This window comes from Spea bombifrons, chromosome 4 (genome assembly GCF_027358695.1).
Source record: "Spea bombifrons isolate aSpeBom1 chromosome 4, aSpeBom1.2.pri, whole genome shotgun sequence".
In the NCBI taxonomy this organism is placed as follows: Eukaryota; Metazoa; Chordata; class Amphibia; order Anura; family Pelobatidae; genus Spea; species Spea bombifrons.
In genome coordinates, this window is record NC_071090.1 from 61,957,258 (window position 1) to 61,969,750 (window position 12,493).

At 41.0% G+C, this 12,493-nt stretch overlaps 1 protein-coding gene across 1 annotated transcript in view; it reads left to right on the plus strand.

Moving 5' to 3' along the window:
* Positions 1–9,933, plus strand: part of PTPN12 (protein tyrosine phosphatase non-receptor type 12) — a 35,053-nt gene extending 25,120 nt beyond the window's left edge. The window contains exons 8-15 of the mRNA XM_053465476.1: positions 303–445; positions 1,081–1,147; positions 1,277–1,354; positions 1,815–1,910; positions 2,290–2,372; positions 4,814–5,730; positions 7,738–7,830; positions 9,098–9,933. Coding sequence (XP_053321451.1) covers positions 303–445; positions 1,081–1,147; positions 1,277–1,354; positions 1,815–1,910; positions 2,290–2,372; positions 4,814–5,730; positions 7,738–7,830; positions 9,098–9,156 — 1,536 coding nt within the window. The 3' untranslated portion in view covers positions 9,157–9,933. The remainder of the gene's footprint in view (positions 1–302; positions 446–1,080; positions 1,148–1,276; positions 1,355–1,814; positions 1,911–2,289; positions 2,373–4,813; positions 5,731–7,737; positions 7,831–9,097) is intronic.
* Positions 9,934–12,493: the final 2,560 nt, after the last annotated feature.

Consider the following 12,493-nt stretch of genomic DNA (forward strand, 5'->3'; position numbering starts at 1 on the left):
AAAGCAAAATGCATCAATTTCAATATTTTGTGTTTGACTTGACTGTGAACATTTGAATATATATGGCAGAAATCCTTAACAGCACATGGCTCACAGTACTATGTCTTTTATGTGCTCATGTTGTGTACTGTTTTTCAATGTGATACAGCATTAAAATTTGATACAATATCCTAAATCTTTTCAACAGCCGGCCTGCGAAGTGTATGTAGTGGGGGGTTAACTGCATTGTTTCCGCTACATGCATCTACAAGATAAGGCAATGCCCATGTTTCAATGTTATAACTCTAACTTCTTCTCTGCAGGAAACGAGAAGAATCCATCAATTTCATTACATGAACTGGCCAGATCACGATGTTCCAACATCTTTTGATTCTATCCTGGATATGATTAGTTTAATGAGAGATTATCAGGCTCATGACGATGTACCTATATGTATACACTGCAGGTAGGTAATGTCCTTCTGCAAAGCATACTGTAGATGTTGTCATTTCATATATGATTGTAGAGGATAGGTATGGAGTCCCAAATGATGCATGGGTGACATTGTTTTTGCTCACAACCATCCAGGAAATAAGTCATGGAAAAGCAGCTATATGAAATAGACTAACATATTGCTGTAATAGACTGTCAAGGATGTGTCTGACCATAACTGGTCAACAGCCATACCTGCAAAATAAGAGAGGTGTCTTAAGAGGCAGCGGGGGAGAGAGTACTTACTGAGTCTGAGTATCCTTGAACGGAGAGTTGGTTACTGTACCACACGTGAAGTTGTCCGTCCTCACAGTGCTGATGGCTATGAAGGTTTGAAAGAATACGTTTTCTACTTGGCCACTTGGTAGAGCTCAGTTTCCACTGGCTCTGGCAGATACTTGCTCCTGATAATGTTTTGTGCGCCAAATAGTATGTCTGTTTAAAACCAAAAAGCTACGAGATGTAGGCACTGCTAAAAGGCTTAGCAGATGGAGGACTTAAGAATGCGTGACTACTAAAATTCGGTTTAGATGTTTAATATCCTGATTTAATGTCATAGAACCTGTGTAAGTCTGGTTACATTTGTGTTTTCCACCTTTCTTTCAACAGTGCAGGATGTGGACGGACTGGAGCAATTTGTGCCATAGATTATACGTGGAATCTGCTGAAATCCGGGGTGAGTAAAGGTGTCAGTTGTGGGATGTGTATTTTCCTGAATGCTAATTAGGGCCTTCATCTTTTCATACAGACCAGAGCGTTTTGTGAGTTTTTAATGATGTTCGTGTTCTTTCTTCTTTTGCATTAGCGGATACCTGAACAATTCAATGTATTCTGTTTAATTCAAGAAATGAGAACTCAGCGGCATTCTGCGGTGCAAACCAAGGTAGAGTGTGTCTGTTTTTGGTGGTCTGAAGACCGGTGAATAATGCTTTTTAAAACGTGTACAAAAACTGCATAATTTTTACTTAAAGGAACAGTCAGGAACGTGTTACCCGTACTCTGTGGACATTTCTAGTGTCTGCTCATGCAATTGCAGAGATCCGGCACTAACTTTTAGAAGTAACTGCATCGTTCTATGATCTATTAAATAAAGGCATCACATTCTCTTTAAGGGGAAATGTGTACTGAGACCCCAAAGTGAAAGTCGGTTATTTCATGTATTCAGTATCCTGTGCCTGTGTGCTAAAAGGTATGAAAGGAGTAGAGGTTTCTATATTAAAAAAAAATATATTGAAGTATCTGATGTGGAGATTTCTATGAAATTGGACAGTATTTTCAGCTGACTGTTTCCTTGGTGTTTTTTATTGTATTCATCATCTGTGGGGTTCTCTGTGTTTTTGTAGGAGCAGTATGAGCTTGTGCACCGTGCGATAGCACAGTTGTTTGAAAAGCAGCTCCAGGTGTATGAAAGCGACTCCAAGAAGATTGTGGATGGCTTGGTATGTGTATCCCGACAAAGCAAAACATCTTAAAAATGATTGACTGGGTAGAGTTTAATATCCAGCATGGATTTTTGCTTGCTGACTTAAATGTTATCAAAAACTCTCCTTACAGAGTTTAATTTCCAGCTTTTCTTTAGATCCTGTGTATTTAAATGTTTCTCACATTGTAGCATTTCAGAATTTTTTTTTCTAACTGAATTATTAAGAATAATTCGAGAATTAGAATTCTGAAACCTCTTTAAGCATCACACCCATACGTTTTTAATTAGAGATGAATTCAAAATAGTTTGACGTTCACAGTGTCTTCTGTTCATTAAGAAATGTAGCTAATTACATGAAATAGGAGATCCATTTGATGTGGTTTTGCTGTTGGCAGGATGACGGCACCGATAACGCAGTTAGTCCTTTGGAAAGTGAGAAAATGGACTGCCCTCCACCAAAGCCGCCACGAATCAGGAGGTAAGCAGTAGGAACGTCATGGTGTGAATGAACATTACATTGGCCATTCAAGTGAAGGTATTTGAATGCAGTGTCAGTAGGCATGTATTGGTATATGGGACGTAAAGCCTGTTACATGTTACATGAGATTGATCACTAAATGAGCATATGGGAAAATCACTGACCTGGGAGATTCTCAAACTCCAAAGGGCCGGTCTCCATAGCAGAATGTAAAAGCATAAATGCGGACGCGAGTGACAACCAAAATGCTTTATATTAGTTAAAGTATATTGTAGGCAACAAATAATCCTTTAGTAGTAATTTGTGTGTTTGCTGCATTCCCTTCACTTTGTACAGTCCCCTGACTGACGCTCTTCTTGGCTCTTTATACAAACATACAATGATTTTGAAATGCCGAGTACTGATAATGAAACGTACTGATGCACGATTCCTGCCTCCGAGCACTAAAAGCATTTTTGCTAAAGAAAAGGATTTTAGCGAGTGCTTTTACCCCCACCTCCCATTGCAGTTCCTGCACCCTGCTGTTTTAGAGGTTTTTGGAATTCGATTGTATAGCAAATGTACCCCTGCTGTTCACATAACCCCGGGCACCAGTTGTACAAATTGAGTACTTGTAGTAGGGTTGTAAATAGTAGTTGCACTGTTTCCATTGTTACGGCAGTTCTGCATGGGGGTCTTCACTTAATGAAACTGCCTCGAGGCCAAGAAGCTGTCTTATTCCGAGCAGTTAATATTTTGAAGGCAAAGCGGCATTCAAATGCAGCAGTATAATAAAGTGCAAAATGCTGCTGGCAATTAAATGTGTGAATGTAAAAACATGCAATATTTCTGCATACGTTAAAGCATTTGTCGTGTAAGTTTACACTTCATTTTTACACATTGTGGCCACAGAGCTGTCTGTTTCCATTCACATTTTAAGGAACAGGAAAATGTTTTTGTAGCTTCATGATCCACGGTCACAAGACTTCCACATTTGAACATGCATATAGGAGTACAATAGTGACAAAAGATGTAGGGTTATTTTAAAAGGATCTAGTCTGATATGTGTAACATAACCTTTTTTTATCATGTTTAAAGTAGCTAACTTTGATCGCAAGCAGTTATCTGTGCTACTCCATGTTGATTGTGCTAGTAACAGAAGGCACTAAATAATAATAAATATCATCATGGGCTGCTTTATTTTGAGTGCATGTTCCTTGGGCTTAGTTTATAAAGATGGCGTATAGTCAGTTATCAGTGTTGTCTATTTTTGGCACATGCACTGCATTCCAAATCCTTTGTACCGCCATTGTATATCTGATATATATATATATATAGATAGATAGATAGATAGATAGATAGATAGATAGATAGATATGAAAAAAAAAAACCCTCTCTGTATAGCCAAGATGAAATCTGAGGAACTTGAGGGTTCTTTGGAATTGTGCCAGAACTCTGTAAAGTTTCTCAATTTGTCCTTTGTGCTCCTGTACATTGGTAGCGTGCAGTTAGCTGTTATTGTATTAAGCATGGTGTGAATTTCATCTATTGAGGCAATTTCCCTGCTTATCCCCTGCAACGTCTCATTGCCAAACACATGACTATTTTTGGAGAGATTAACAAATTGAATGATGGCATGGCTTGCTCTCTCTCACAAATGACTTTGGTTATTGAGGCTGGAGATTCTCTCAGGACCTGTGTGAAGCCCCTAGGGATTGCATTATCCAAGGCGTCTTTCCCCCTCATTTGTTTGTACATTACTTTGAGGCATTTAGTGACATAGAAAGCTTTTATAGGTCCATCAAAGAGTAGTCCGTTGCTGAACAGTTTCATTTCATGCTGAGCTTCCCACCCTTGCTGCAAATGTAATTTTAAGCTTATGGGTGGTAAAATATAAGATAAAGCCTCACAGTTGGTGTAATTCTCATTCTTTTGGGAGACTTGTATATTTCTTACAAAATAAATGATGTAGCGGTGTTGGCTAATGTGTGTCAGAAGGTAAACGGGATGGCAAACAGAAGGGAGTATTGGTTTAGCTGATTTGCGCTTTTCAGTTAATTGTGCCTTAAGCCACGTATCATTTAAACATATTTTCTAACTAACCCTGAAGAAATTTTAATTAATGGGTTTTTAATTCTTCTGGCCAACGTTTTTTATTTTGTTGCCAATACTTGGTGAGCAGCTCATCACTATCGTATCTAGCAACTGCGCAATCGTGAATTTTCTCTCCACCCTTAAAGTTTGTTTTTGGTTCTCAACCTAATATTAATATTCTTACAAATACTCATGGCTCGCCTCCCTTGCCTGTTGTACTCTGTGTGCGTGTATTTGTTTCTGTGTGATTCAGGGAACCATATGAAAAAGCAAGGTCGGTAACAAAAAATCTTAAATGTAGCAAATCTGTGAACTATTAGTATTTATTATAAATGCTATGAAATTAAATATTTGCCAATATCTTTTAGTTGCCTAGTAGAAGGAGATGTCAAGGAAGAAATCTTACAACCACCAGAACCTCATCCTGTGCCGCCCATCTTGACGCCCTCACCTCCCTCTGCTTATCCAACTGTGACAACCGTGTGGCAGGACAGCGATCGCTATCATCCGAAACCAGTTTTGCATGTGCTGTCCAGTGAGAATTCAACAGATTTGAATGAGAACTTTAGCAAATCAGGAGAGGTACTTGGGAAGAACGAACCTGCTGTTGAGAGGAAGCTTGAGCGCAAGCTCAGTATTGAGATAAAGAAGGTACCTCTACAAGAAGGTCCCAAAAGTTTTGAGTCCAGTACGGGTTTGCATAGGGGACTTGGCATCAAAATGAAATCTACTTCCTGCTATGCAATTGACCAATCACTGAAAATGCCGGAGTCCGGTTCGGTGGATTCTGTTGTAGGCTTGACTTCAAATGCTTGTGTTAGTTGTAGAAGTTCAAAGCCTTCTAAAATGTTAGAAGATAAACCACATCAAAGAAGCTCTGATCATCCGCCAAGGCCAGATCATCTGCCTCTAGAGAAAGGACTTGCCATGTCTTCTGCCTTGGAAACTGAACACAAGCATAAAGAAATGGACGGGAGTTCTGCAACTGAAAGTATTTCCAACGCCACAGTAACCTCTCATATTCAAAGTCTGGTTGAAGATCAGAGTGTACCCCGTTCACTTCAGGCTCCGTTGTCTTTTACAAACCCCTTGCACTCTGATGACTCTGATATAGATGAGGAGAATTCCTTTGGGTCAGTGTCAAAAAGCTTGTCAAACATATCGACCGCAAGTGCCACTGTATCTGCTGTTTTGGCAGCTGAAAACCTATCTACTAGGAAAGTATTACCCATGTCTATTGCTAGGCACGATTCATCAAACCCCAAAAATTCTAAGCTGGAAAAAGGTAATTTTATTTAAGTTTTTATTCTCTGGATAAAAGTGTGACAGTATAACAAAAGACTGACGTGTTGCCAAAATCTGCAACGCAAGTAGTCATCTTTACATATTTCCATAAACAAACTGGTTAGTGCTGTAGCAAGACCTCAGAAGTTGGTGTGTATTCACAGTTTGCTTATGGAAAATATGTAAAGATGACTCGGGTTACACAGTACGTATTGCAATTTTTGCTAAACATGTCGGAATCTGTTTAGTTTGGCTGGTTGTAATTGCTTGGAGAGTGGGACTCCCTTATCTGCTATCAGTAACAATGACTTCTAGTAGCTTGTTTATCGGATTATAAATCCAGGAGTGGCTCTTTATTTTAATCTTAAACTTATTGTCTGGCTCCTTTCAAATATCTAGCAAGCGTCTACATTTGCCTCCCTTCCAACTTCTACCTTCGTCTGGCCTTTCTATAAGTATTGCGAAAAGTTAAACCCTTCCTTTTGAGGTGAACGTTTATTACGCCTGTATCTTTTCAGATGAGCTTTTCTCGTTAATTGCAAAGCTTGTTTCCAGCTTTAGATACTTGCTTGGTTTTATAGAGACATGTCTTGTTTTGTGCATTTGCATTGTGATAATGGACATTAATAGACACACAACCAGGTTTTAAAACGGCTGTACGGGTTGAGTATCCATTATCCGAAATGTTTGAGACTACAAGTATTTAGGATAAGGGATAATTTCGGGTAACTTATTGCTCTCCTCACCTCTGCCTACTCTGTTCATGGTTCTCCCCACTGTCCCAAGGCGCTTCCGCTCGGTTCAGGCTTCCCCAGAGCACTTCCTGTCCATAGAAGAGAGCAGAAGGGCTCTGGGGAAGTCTGAACAACAGAGTGGACAAAAAGAGCAGCAGGGGACAGTATCTGAGATAAGACATCTTTCCTGTTCCCCCTACAGTAGTGAGTATACTGTATCTGAACTTCCCTTATCCAAAAGAAATATCTCTGAGGGTTATACAACAGAACGCACTTTAATTAATAGGTAGAAGAATCGTGGCTTTCCGTATTCGTGTGTAAAAAGGAATATCCGATTACACCGCTATAGGTAAAGGTGTGTGTGAAGAGTTGGATAGGTAGAGATCTTAATGAGCCATTGCTGTGAAAGTGCTCATGATTAGGTAGATGAATATCTGTCCAGCACTGAGTGCACTCGGGATAGTGGTAGATGAACCTGCTCAACCCATGTGAAGTTACCATAATTAATTGGGGATGAATAAATAAAGCTACTGGAAAGTCTAAGAAGTTGCCCCCCCCCCCGTGTGCACAAGCATACATGCAACATATCTATACTCCTGGCACGCCAACTTAATTCTATGGTTTTGCTGAAAAGGTTGATATTTTTCTTTAATATCACAGGTCACTTGTTCATTGCATGTATAGTATTTTGGCAGTAGTGGATCGTACCGTAAATACACTAAAAATCCGTACTAACCCGGTGCAAACCAACCCTAGCCTCATGCTTTATTGTAGCACGCTGACCACTTGCTGTATCACCTGGGGGTTCTTCATTGGATATCTTCTACAGTTACATGCCCGCTCCCAATAATTGTAATTCCTTGTTTACAGTTCTTATTCCATTGTGCTTTTGGTATTTTAATCTTCTATACATACTTTCAACAAAATGTCCACAGGCCGCTGCCTTGACTAACGTAAATTAATGTTTACAAGAAAGAAGAATAAATAGGCAACCATATGTGCCAATATCTCCCAGGGCTTCTGCACCAAACTATATTTAATGGGTAGAAATAACCCGCGGCTTTCTAAACTATTGCTTGTCTCCATGTTGGTTCAGAACACATTATGAGCCTTTTAACTCAGATGTGTATTAAGTGAAATCGTTTGGAATACAGAATGGTTTGTTATAGTTCAGGTAATTACATGGAGCAGTTTTGATTATCACAGTGGAGATTAAAGAAGGCATACGTGTACATCATGCTAGTAGTAAGTGGAGTATTGTTTCCTTCCCGCAGACAATACAGAGCAGCTCTGCGAGCCAGGTGCTCCCCCGGCCAGATCCACGGATGTGACGGCAGGACAGCAAACTTCGGACGCTGCTGCTCCCGGTATATACCTTTTGTATAAGTGCATTCCTGCTGCGGGGGGCTGTGTTTACATGTATTAATGCAGGGCTTGACAAATTTGTTGTGAATCTAGGCGCCAGCTAAAAAAGTTAGGAGCAAGGATTTTTTTTTAAAACTAACAGTAGGTTAGGAGTGATCTGATCGTCAGCCCACTTACTAAACTCACAGCATTTGACCTGGAGGAACCCTGGACTTTCAGGTCAGTGCTTTCAATGCTGATTTTCCATTGGAGCACAGCATTGACTGATATTTAGTCCCCACAAATGTTAACCCCTGCAATGCCACGAATGTCATGCACAATTGTGGCATTGAAGGGGTTAACGCTGCACTGTCGCTCTCATGGAGCGATCAGGCAGCAGGGGGGTGTTGTGTCAGGTCCCCACACTCATGTGGAGACCGAAGAACCCTCTCCCCCTGTCCCTGAAGCTGCCTCTGGCAGCTGGGACGCAATTGCTGGTCTATAGACCAGCCATTGCAGGGGGGAGTCTCTTTGATGACTGCTGTAGGCTTCCGTGCCTACAGGAGTCAAAGGGCTTGTGGGGGGGGGGGGGGGGCTCGTTTTTGCTGTTGCTGGCCTGCCTGGCAGACCACCAGCAGAAGAGCCCCTTACAAAAGGGGAATTAACCCCTAAATGCCGCGATCGCATGGAGCGATCAGGCAGCAGGGGGGTGTTGTCAGGTCCCCACACTTGTGTGGGGACCCAATCAACACTGAAACCCCTTTCCTGAAGCTGCCTGTGGCAGCTGAAAACGCTATTGCAGGTTTTCCTGCAATCGCGGTTTCAGCCTACAGGATCACTCCATGGGAGTGATCTCAGGTTCGGGGGCGGGGTCTGAGTGGCTGTGCTGTCTGTCCAGACTCCTGGGCAGACAGCAGCAGCGCCCCCGCGTGGTGACGCGGAGGCATTTTTTGTGGCTGACAAACTCCTAGGCGCCAGGACAAAATTCTGAGTCGCCATGGCGACCTGGCGCCTGGGATTTGTCGAGCCCTGTATTAATGAAGCGCTGCCCTGACATTCACTTAGAATTGAAAATGACACTACATCTTGGAAGGTTACTACAGATGGTGTAATTACTATTAAGAAAACTTGGTAGAATGTATCTGGTATGCATGAAGTGTTGGACAGTAGGAAAGAGACAAGTCAATTTTGCATCTGCCTACTGCAAGTAACGATTGTATTACAAATTACTACTCAACATACAATTCAACAGCAATATGTAATATTGTATGTAATAATCTGTCTCCACAGGCCTCAGTAACAGCGAGAAAACAAGAGTATCGGGGGATTCATCTCCACAATGGACATGACTCAGGCCTAGAGACTCATCCAGTTTCAGTAGTATTAGATGAAGAGGACCCGCAGAAGACGGCTGTTATTACGCGCAGTGAACCCAACCTCCCGGCTCACCGAGGAGCTTTCAGCGCATATGTTGAAAGACGGCCAAACAGTGAAGGGATTATATTGCCGTCATTATCGAAAGTATTCCGTACCAATCGTGTTTAATCAAAGTGTAGATTACCCTACACAATGGTACACACTTCTACTGTACAATTCCATATATATATATCTCAATTATTTAAATGGTTTATTCCAGTATCAAATGCTAAATGTTTCTTTGCTGGGACCATATACCTGCCTTATTATAACACTTTGGTTTAAGAAAAGTATTACGTATGATTTTGTAACTTAATGTATCATTGCCTTAATGTCTCTTAACCCCGTTACACGCTGCTTGTAGATCTGTTAATATAGTGAGACTTTTATGATAGTTTACAGACTACTTTTTTGCTAACTTTTGATTACAACTTAGGTGTTATTTTGTATTTGTACAGGGCAAGCAGGTATATATTATGACAATATTGCAGTCATAGCGTATTAACAGAAGATGTAAGAAATCTCGGCATGGTCTTAAACTGTTCTTTATACATGATGTAAATTATTGGCCCTGATGGTTTTTATTTTTATTTTTTATTCCTAGCTGGATATCTGAGGCCAGCCGTGCAGGTTAACCGATACGATTGTAATACAGTTTGTAAATTGTAAGCTAAAGGTTATTTTTATATTATACACAGTTTCATTGTCAATCCTGTTGTCCTGTTTTGTGTAACAATTATGGTGCAAAGTTCTTTGTGAGGCAGTGCTTCTGGCTCCCTCCTGGCCCCCTGCCAGATAATACAGAAACATGACATTGATATTGTAGTATCTTAAACATTGTGACTTTTTAGTGGGTAAGTAAAATATGGCCCCAGTTATTACACAGACCAACTACTCCAAGGGATTGGTCCCTTTGTTTCGAAGGTAGTTAGGGCCCACCTGCTGTCTATATATCAAAGGTTGGCACCTACACATATGTAGACCCCCAACAGCATTTAAAACAAGGCCCTAATACCATGATTACAACCAACTGAAATCATACAATGAGAATAGCTTAATAAAGCATGTTTTCTTTAGTTGGGAATTTGAGTTGAAACAGAAAACTTTTTGTATTAAAATCTGATATCACATATGGAGCATAATCTACCCGAGAAGGGTTGATGGGGAGCAGAGATCCTCCTATGATCCCCTCCTGCTGATGTGCTGTATCTCCCACGATCTGGTTGCTGTTCTATAAGATCACGCTGGAATACCAAGGTATACAAAAAAGCTTTTGAGTACGCTTCACATTTACATAGTCATTTGCAAAAAGATCCAATCTATTGTAAAGATTTACATTGTGTATATGTGGTCCTTCTGACTTTCCTATTTTATAACTAATCAGTAAGGTGCACGATTCATCAAGATAATAAAGAAATCTTGAGCCGGTATTAGATCACTGCTTACCATTAAAAACGCATGTACCGTAGATGCCGTTCTTATTTTAGACGTGATTGTGAGGAGCAGATATGGTGGCGTGGTAATTTGGGGGTTTTAATAATGTAGTGTGTGGAATCTGTAGTAGGCATGCGAGGTCTCGCCCTTCAGATAAAGACAATAGAGCCTGTTTAGTGAACAACTGTCACCAATATAAAAAAAAAAAGTGAAAAGAGTGCATAAAGAGCAGCTTTGAGGCAGAGCTTGTAAATGCGGAGAATTTCTTACGGACTGTAAAAACATGCCGATGTGTTGTGCTATACAACTACTGCTGTGATATCCGCGTGGGCAAATTGCACAACAAACCCATGTAGAATAGAAGCTGATGAGTGATGGATCCCGTGCCAAAAGCAGACATCCTGGCTCATAGCTGCCCGTCGGTTGCACTACTCTGCCAGGGTGGCTTGAATTTCTTTGCTTTATGGAAATTGATCACTTCCATTTTATTTAAAAACATTGTAACCCTAAAACTCCTGCAAAACTACAGCAAATGTGCTCTAAAGAAACTCTTTCCAGTAGCTCATTCCGTGGTTAAACACAGACTACCAGCGCCAAAGGAAGATGATCTATAATGGTGAAAACGTCTAGAAACGTTGCAAGTCAAACAAAGCTGGATGTATGGGCGATCGTGAGAGTTCTGGTAACAGGTATGGTTGGGGTTTGGCATCAGTCACGTCGGCGGTTCTTTCCTACTACATGCAATGCTTTGTATTTCTTCCACTTGCATTCAAAATGAAATATCCTTTGAAGTGTTTCGCAACCTTATTTCACCTGCGCACAGACCGATAAGACATGCAAATGATTCCAAGAAGAAAATGATGTTGCTAGGGCTACATGAAATTATATATATTAGCCTGTATGCAAGATAATAAAGGCACAGTACTAATGGTAGGAATATAAACAAGTCATGTTTTATTGAATACAATTCCAATACTTAATTTTACACATCTAAGCAATTCAAAGTGCGGCCTTTATAAAAGAACTGATAGTTTCCTAAAGTGACAGCTGTCTGTGTGGGGCTGCAGTCATGTCTGTGCCTCTGCCACAGGCTGCTGGAAAGGCTCACTCGCTGAACGATGACAAAGTCCAGGGCGTCTGTCGTCTTTACGCGCAGTGTGTACTGTGCTCTGACTTACTCATTTATACATCTTGTGTTTTTAACTGGTACTCTCAATGAAACCATCTTGACCCCCCAAAAAGCCCCATAAGTATTTAGCTTGATACCACCAACGCCATGTATTTATTAAAGGATGAGGTTGGTGTCCTTTTTTTAACAACCATCGTTTAACATCGCAGTAAAAACAGGTGCTTCGTAAGTCTCACGGCAGACCCTGAAAGTGACTTGGCAACCACTGAGTGGCCTATGAGGACAATCATACATGGAAACTGCGGCATTGACCCCCCACGTTTCAGGGCGAACTCTGAGTCATGCAGCCGACTCAGTCATACCCCCCCCCTTGCTGGAAACATATACAAGACTCCCCATTGGTGCTTTTGCTCCTAGTATGTGGGTTGATATCCCTGCTTTAATGCAGGTGACTCAATTGTAGAGTATCTACAAGTCAAGGTTTACAGAAGGAGCGTTATCAGAGCCATTTGGCAAGTCCCTACATAGAGCCGTAAGAGTCTCCGGGTCAGCTAATTTAGAGGGTCCCAGGTACGGGATTACTACGGTAGCTGTAAATGTGGAATAACTGTCCTTTATAAAGAACTACAGAGCGGCTTCCACATTCAGGGAAATGCTACATACACAGCAGCCTCTATCCTCCTTATGGAGATCAGAGAAAGAGTAAA